At 34.3% G+C, this 8,050-nt stretch overlaps 1 protein-coding gene across 1 annotated transcript; it reads right to left on the bottom strand.

Annotated features, from left to right (window-relative positions):
* Positions 1–1,275: 1,275 nt before the first annotated feature.
* Positions 1,276–5,874, bottom strand: LOC123535492 (serine protease inhibitor Cvsi-2-like). The gene is made up of 3 exons (XM_045318204.2): positions 5,724–5,874; positions 5,011–5,145; positions 1,276–1,441 (listed from the first exon to the last, which is right to left on the bottom strand). Exons 1-3 carry the CDS (start codon positions 5,755–5,757, stop codon positions 1,335–1,337), a joined length of 276 nt encoding a protein of 91 aa, XP_045174139.2. The 5' UTR covers positions 5,758–5,874; the 3' UTR covers positions 1,276–1,334.
* Positions 5,875–8,050: the final 2,176 nt, after the last annotated feature.

Here is an 8,050-nt window from a genome sequence, read left to right as displayed (position 1 = left end):
GCTATCAAGATAATTAATTCTGTAAACTTTACAAGAAATGTGTGCTTTTTGTTTTCTGAAAACATTTCAGCAATAAATAATATATTTTACATATTTTTTAATAATTTCCTGAAAATGTTTTATCGCAAAATTTCGCGTTAATGCTTGGAACTTCCATCGCACCATCCACTATTGAGATAATCTTTTCAGAAAACTTTGCTTTTTCAAGATTTTTTTTTTAGTATCGCCACCATAAGGACTAGACTTTTTCTCCTTTTTCTTTTTTTCTTTCTTTTTTTTTTCTTAAAAAAGTAGATCTCATTTTGTTTTGCCTCCTCTTATTTGCAACGTTCTTTTTTTTTATTTTAAATCTTTTGGTCTGAATGTATCGGATTTCTGTAATTCCAATTTTAATCCAGTCAGATTTAATCATTCTGTATTTTCTTAGGTTAGATCATGTCAAAAATTACTATTAACTGTTCATTAACTAATCATTTCAGAAACATATAAAACGTTTTCAGTGACTTTTTGTTAAAAAAATGACAAAATTTATGATCCCTTCATCAGAAAATAAAAAAGTCAAGTCGACAGACTGTAAAACGTAATTATAATCAAGTCGACGACGAAAGGTTCGGAAATCTCAAAGATGAAATTCCTTCCAGAAGCTCAACACTACACTGGTTCTTAGCTTGTCAATGTAAATGCGACTGTTCCCGCACAGAAATAAAGGATAAAAAATGGAATTCGACGGCTTCGGCCTTTTTCGTTGTTTTTAAACAAAAATCTTATCGTAATACCGTTCCATCGAGACAGGCCAGAATACAAACTCCAACGCAGTGATCTCCCTTGCCGCTTCGCAAACTCCAACGCAGTGATCTCCCTTGCAAACTCCAACGCAATGATATCCCTGCATTCTCGCATACCAGAGGTCTACCGTGGTCCCCCGGTTCGTCTCGGGATTTTGACGAACATCTGATGGATGAGAATGTATCCCTGAAGCGGCAAGGGAGATCACTGAGTTGGTGTTTGGCCGGAATAAAGAAGGTTCGTCCTGGGATTATGCCGAACCTGTGATTTGTGAGCTTTTTTATCAATGTTGTCGTTATAACACAATCGTATGACAAAGGTAAACACCATCAAGTTGACGATAGTGGGTGCAAAATGGGAAATGATCATCCAAACAAAATTTGAATATGAAATATTTGAATCCGCGACCGTAATGAATGGTCTGCATCAGTGAATTGTCTATATTAACCTGATACTGTATAAAAATAGGCACAATATAAAGAAGAAAGGCACGTTTTATGCAAGTCTTTACTCCATATCAAAAATAATATGCTTAATGCAAGTCGACATTACGTTCTCAGGCAAATGCATTTTCCGTCTAAACAGTGAAAATTAGTCGTATGTGCATCCTTGTCAATGCATCTAACTTTCAGACAGTCGTTGGCAGTAATACATGCTGAAATACAGGAAAGAACAGTTAATAATACATAAAAAGATATAATTCTAATTCTGATGTGAAAAAAAAAAAATTTACCACACTGTCCCTTGGAATGGTAAATGTATTAAAACCCATCGATGCAGAATTAACGGCGAAGTTTCTACTTAAATGCACATTTATTCTATATCTATTTTATCTATCCAATCGTGAATGTCCATTGGCAACACGTGACCGTACAATATATTACCTTATTGGACGCATGTGCGTACAAAAAAAAAAAACAACAACAAAAAAAAAACCTGTATTTTTTCCGTATTTGGACGGTTCAAAAAGTCCCATGTTTAACATACGATAAAGCCTGAAATGCGTGGAAACGTTCTGAATGTTAATCGGGTGAAGTAGGCCTCTATGTACAGAGTTTGATTATTCGTCTTGAAATGAGGAAGGCAGAAACACAATATTCAAAGAATCAGTTAAACTAAAATAAATAAATATAGAATAAAAAGGTTATTTAACATTGAATTGTACAATACGAGATATATTTGGACTCGTATCCAGCTGGGAAAACCAAATTGGCGGCTACTCGTCCAAACTTATAACTCCGTATTTACAGAACAATGTTAAATAACATATTCTAACACGATCCGATTCATTTTCCTATTAAACAAAGAAGGCAGAAAACAGTGAATTATTATACAACAAATCACTGTTCTGACGTCACAAATATTACGTCATGGCGTCAAAAGGCATAGCGGCGCGCTGGAAAAGAAACCTATTGAAAACGGGCAAATATTTAATGCATGGCTACTTAAAAATCCTTTGTAACGTGTTAGAATCGAAATAATATATCTCATTTAGTGATTTGCTCTTGAATAAATCATTGTTTGTCGTTCAGATGCGTATTATTATATCACTCGGGCTGCGCCCTCGTGATATAATTCCTTCGCATCTGAACTCCAAACAATGATTTTGGATGAGATATATTTAACAAATAATCAAGGCCTTCGAGTGGTTTATCGTCTAATTTACCACGGTTCAGAGTTCAGATGCGTAGGAATTGAACCACGAGGGCGTTAGCCCAAGTGGTTAAATACTGAAGCATCTGAACGATGAACCATGGTAAATAAGACGATAAATCACAAGAAGGCCTTGACTGTTTTCATTCTTACATGCTTGTTGAAATATTTAAATAAATATTATGCTGGACTTCATTTACCCGAGGAGTAATGTATCGGACGTCATGCGGAAATTTGACGTCTTAATTGATGTCCTAATGCTCTCTTACCGGTCCGCGCGTCAACCGTTGTTTATCGCAGAATATACAGAGCTTGATTTCCTTCTTTGTTTAACCGGAAATCAAACCGAGTCATGTTAGAATATTTCTTAAATATTAACACATCATTGGTAAGACCGTAGTTCGGTCTCGATTGGATTAAAACCAGGTGCATAGGATTAATATCAGTGGCTAGAGAACCAGAATCGGTTCCCTAGACAGCGAACTTATTCGTCCAGTACCGTGCATAGGCTAGGGAACCGGAATTTTATTTCTATGTATAAAGTTGCCGGAATTCAATTTAGTATCATGCATATTAGATCTATTATTTTAATTAATTTTTCCATTACACTTCTGGAGACACGGTAAACATAAATAAATGCAAAAGCATGGCTGGCTGTAATTGTAAAATTGATTAAAATAATAACATGCATGATACTTACATAAAAAATGTGAATTTCGGAAGCTTTATGCGTCCTATACTTCTTATTGAACCAGATATTCTAGCAGGCATTTATGGAGATTAGGTAGAAAATCTAGAATGTTACAGTGTTTTTCTATGATTTATGTCGTGATCTTTTTTGACCGTAGATCTTGACACAAACATAAAAACAAAGTTTAATGAATATTATATAGAGAATGTGACTTAGTCTTTTTACCTCAGGTAAACCAACTGTGACTTCAACATAGGCCTCATTGAGACAAATATTCTCACAAATACTAATGATAAACAAATAGTATATGGTTTCAAGAGCCTTAACAAGGTTTCTTTTCTATAATTTGACATAATGACATTGTTTTTACCTCAGTCTACCCATTTACAAATAATGAAATAGTTTTATACTTAAGTCTACCCATTTTTAGATAGTCACATAGTTTTTTTACTCCAGGCTGCCATTTTCAAATAGTGACATAGTTTTTTTTTTACCTCAGTCTACCTATTTTCAAATAGTGACATAGTTTTTTTACCTCAGGCTATCCATTTTCTAGCGCTACATTTATAAAGACAAACAAAGTGACAAACATTTGTGAAGGTCAGATAAAAATTGTGGCTTCTAGAATGTTAAACTGAAACTGTTAAAAAGATTTTTCTAGGATTCGACTTAATGACCTAGTTTTTGACCTCATGCAATTCATTTTCTAAATAGGCTTGATTTTATAGAAATTAAAAATATAATTTGATAAGAGTTAATGGAAATCGGATAGAAAATCTGGCTTCTAGAATGTTAACAAGAGTTTCTATGATTTGACCTAGTGACCTATATTTTTTACCTTAGGCTTCACAGAGACAAACATTTTAGCATTTTCTTTTTCTTTCTTTCTTTCTTTCTTTCTTTCTTTATTTATTTATTTATTTATTTATTTTCTTTTTTTTTCTTTTTGAAAATCAAATAAAAAATGTACTAACATTTTGTGCGTTGTATGAAAAATGTTACTGTTAAAGGCTCATATTATAATACATTTTTCTAACATGTGTTTCTCATTTTAGATAAACAAAATGACATTTGAAACGCTGATGAATATTTCATCATTGAGTACTAGGTATCTACTGAGAGTCATGGAAAAGATCCATTCTGCCGTGTTACCACCAAAATATTAACCCGACAGACGGATATTCGCATCCGAACTTTCCACCTTTGAAGAAATATTTTTCTTGCATGCTATGTTTAAAACATAATAGTAAAATTAAAATAAACGAACTGCTTTGATTTATGACACTTTGTTCTTTTAGTAGTATAACAAATCAACGTTCTGACGTTGCAATGGCGAACAACGTTGAGTTCCTATTAAGTTTGATAATGTGCAGTGTAACGCAATCTGACTAAAGTACATATCCTATTACGCTACGCATAGGATCTGAGAACGACCTATTCATTGCCTCGTTCTGACGACCCTTTCGCTAGCCAATCAGAGCCTAACTTACAACATCTTGCAAATCTACCTGTAGATTTGACTTCTGATATTTACAATTCTTATGTCATAATGTATCAGATAGCCGGTTAGCTCAGTCGGTAGGCCACTTGCTTTGTACGCGAGGGGTCCAGGGTTCGAGCCCTGAAATGACTGCACATTTTTCTTACTCTTTGACATTCGAAGAAGTCGTCTGATTGGATAAAATAAAAATAGCAATACTGGAAATCCAAAATATACAGAAGACGAATGTGAATGGGTCGTTCTCAGAGGATCAAGTACTTTAGTCAGATTGCAGTGTAACGTTATGTTACTTTTTTTCTGAATCCATGAGGAACTATCAGCGTGTATTGATAACACCGCGCACTCCTGTGCGGTATGCAAGAATAAAAGGTCAACTTACGTTGCGGGTCATTTGAGCACGTGCAGTGGTGCTCTGTACATTCAATATGAACGTGACCTGCTGTTGTCACGCATTGTGTACCCACACATTCTGTGACGTTATTGCATCTCTCAGCTACTGCATAGCATACTAATACTGAAGAAAAAAAACCGTAATGATATCTGATCTCCCTTTCGCTCTGTATTTGATACTACAGGTCACAGGCAATAAATATTATCTTAATCCTTAGTTATTAAATGTCTATAATGAATTGGTCCATCATTCAATCTGGGCAATACCATTTATCATTCAATGGGGTGTTCACTGAAAATTTACTGACCGAAAAGCGAACAGTGCAGACCATGATCCATGCAGGCTGATCTTGGTCTGCACAGGTCGCAAAGGCAGAAATCACTTGCTACCAGCAGGCAAAAGGTTAATAAAAGTATGTCAATTTTCATATATCATATAGGCGGGAACGTATGTTTTCTATCGCAGGTCTCTTCTTTGTATCACACAACCGAAACCACTAAAGTTTTAAATTTGAATACTTTAACCAAATATTTCTTCTCAAACTGAGAAAGAATGTATATCTGATAAACTTAAGTGAGATTTGTACATGTGTGAGAAAATTGCCTATGTTTGGTTTTTCACAATTTCACAAAAGTTCAGCATAAATGAAATAAATTCAGAAGTTGATATATGAAGTTGAACAACTAATAAAAATGTCTAACCTGCTAGTGCCAAGACCACGGCAATTTTCATCATGACAAAATAGTTTGGCTCCTGTTTTCCGTAACGTATATCTTAAACTGTTCGTTTGGTATTCAGACAGGCCTTATCTATTCGTGATTTTTGTTATCTTCTATCAGACGAACGTGTTCACGTTTTCCTTTCCGAGTTGTTCGTGTCATTTCGCTGTGCCGTTTATAGATACAAAATTTGAAATGTTTCTTTCTTTATAAGCTGCCACAAAACGCTGTATTTAAAGTTCATCCACTCAATAGCGTTCAGAAGTAGTGCAATAATTCTAATTTTAAAAACAGTTAAAAAGTTTTACCTTATTTAACAATTCTGGTCTCTCAAAGTCAGTCAGAATTTTGCACACGACTTATTCAGCTCAAACGGTCCAAACTGAGCTAATTATACAAAAGCACAAAAGGATGTAGTAAACATAGATTTTCTGTACTCCGTTACAGGTTTTTGATACAAGTCCCTTTTAAAGTCCCAAATGTGCCATCAGGAACATGGTTTACACAATTTTATTAGGGAACCACTATCGCCGGAAAAGTGCCTCCGTGGCCGGGTGTTGAGGTCGTTGCCATCGAATTACTTGCCTCTTACCACTTTTGGTTCAAAAACCTCATTTTGGGTTGGAATTCTTTCATATGAAGAAGCCATCCAGCCGACATGCGGAAGGTCGGTGGTTCTACCCAAGTACCTGAAATAATTCTCGGAGGGGCACATCATGAAAAGTTGCTTTTAGATATTATATTTATTATTTACAGCTATAGTTTAACTGTTTTTGTGTATATTATACACAAAAACAGTTAAACTATAGCTATAATACAAACTGGCCGCATAACACAGACTGCCTCTATAAACGTGCCTGATTGGGGTGATATACATTGTATTTGTTATGTTAAAACAGATTGTTATGATGGTGATAGATGGCAATTTTGTAACAATAATAGTTAAATGTAGTTAGATAGAAGCTCGTTGTAACATATCAATTCAGAAAATGTTATGTCTGTTTATTCAGCCACTTGCAATTATACAGACATTTATGATCCTGAAACCGGATTTCCTTCACATCAAAGCCAGATTAAAACAAAAAAAGGATCAAACGAAAAAAAAACCCTGAATTTGGACAAGCAGTTTCAGTTGAAAGTCTTTCCATGTAAAGTTTGTGTATGAAAAGAATTGGGAACCACTGTCTTATCCCTGCTTGATCGAAGAGGCGACTAGGAGGGTCTGTACCCTTTGTGCGATTCCAGCGGGGATAAAAGTGTTGATTCCAATAATACCTCTTACTAGTATGTCCAGTTCAGCGCCATATAACTTGAATCGTTTTGATGCGCCATAAAACATTATTCAGAATTGGCAACTTTATAACAGTACCAAAAACACTGAAAAGTTTAATTAAAAGTACACCAATACAAGTAGTTAAGAGGTATATATAGACTGAAATCTGTGTGACATTGTACATGTCAGACGGGTTACAGCAACTGATGTGTTTGATAGTGAAAATTACATGATTATTGAAAGATAATAGAAAAATACCACCAAACACGAAAAACTATTAAAATTTTAATATAGATATCTGCCGACGTTCCGACGTTTTTTTTAGAATTTCTTGCGTTATAGTTTCTAAATAGAAGTCTAAGTAAAATTAATGTCTCTTCGGCTAGGGGGAATAAAGGTAGACTGTCTTTTATTAAAGAAAGGCATTTTTTTATGAAAATCATCGTTAACCTATCATTTTTTTAATAATTATTGAAACACATACGTCACTTAACTGCCACGCGTAAAGAGCGCATGTGCATTTTTTAAAAAAATCAAAACATCCGGTTAAACAAGGCAACTAACGGCATTGTTATTTCGTCTGTTTAAATATGTAATGAACTAAATTTGAAAATTGAATAATTTGATATAAAACCAAACATCTGATGTTTAAAATTTCTATATAAACAGGTTTACCTAGCTCTCATTAATTTGTTAAATGTATCGGAAACTACTCACCCACGGTTGGGGGCACATTTATTTCCATCATATTTGGCATAGAATGCATACAAGATAAGTTGGTGAAAATATGTGATAGATACCTTGAAAAATATATGTCTGGTCACTTTCAAAGGACTGGTTACACCAAACAGGAAGTGACTACTCGGTGTAACACTTGAAGTAGTTCAAAATGTAGTTTCATGCTGTTGGTGAAATATGGTATAACAAGTCATATGAGGATGTGACAGTTATATTTTTGGTTTAGTTTTATTACTTATTGTATTGAAAAAAAAAAAGATCTATACCATTTTCTTTGTGAATTTCTAGGTTTTAGTTT

This window comes from Mercenaria mercenaria, chromosome 12, assembly GCF_021730395.1.
Source record: "Mercenaria mercenaria strain notata chromosome 12, MADL_Memer_1, whole genome shotgun sequence".
NCBI lineage: Eukaryota > Metazoa > Mollusca > Bivalvia > Venerida > Veneridae > Mercenaria > Mercenaria mercenaria.
The sequence above is the reverse complement of the archived record's forward strand: the minus strand, read 5'-3'. Positions and strand labels throughout refer to the sequence as shown.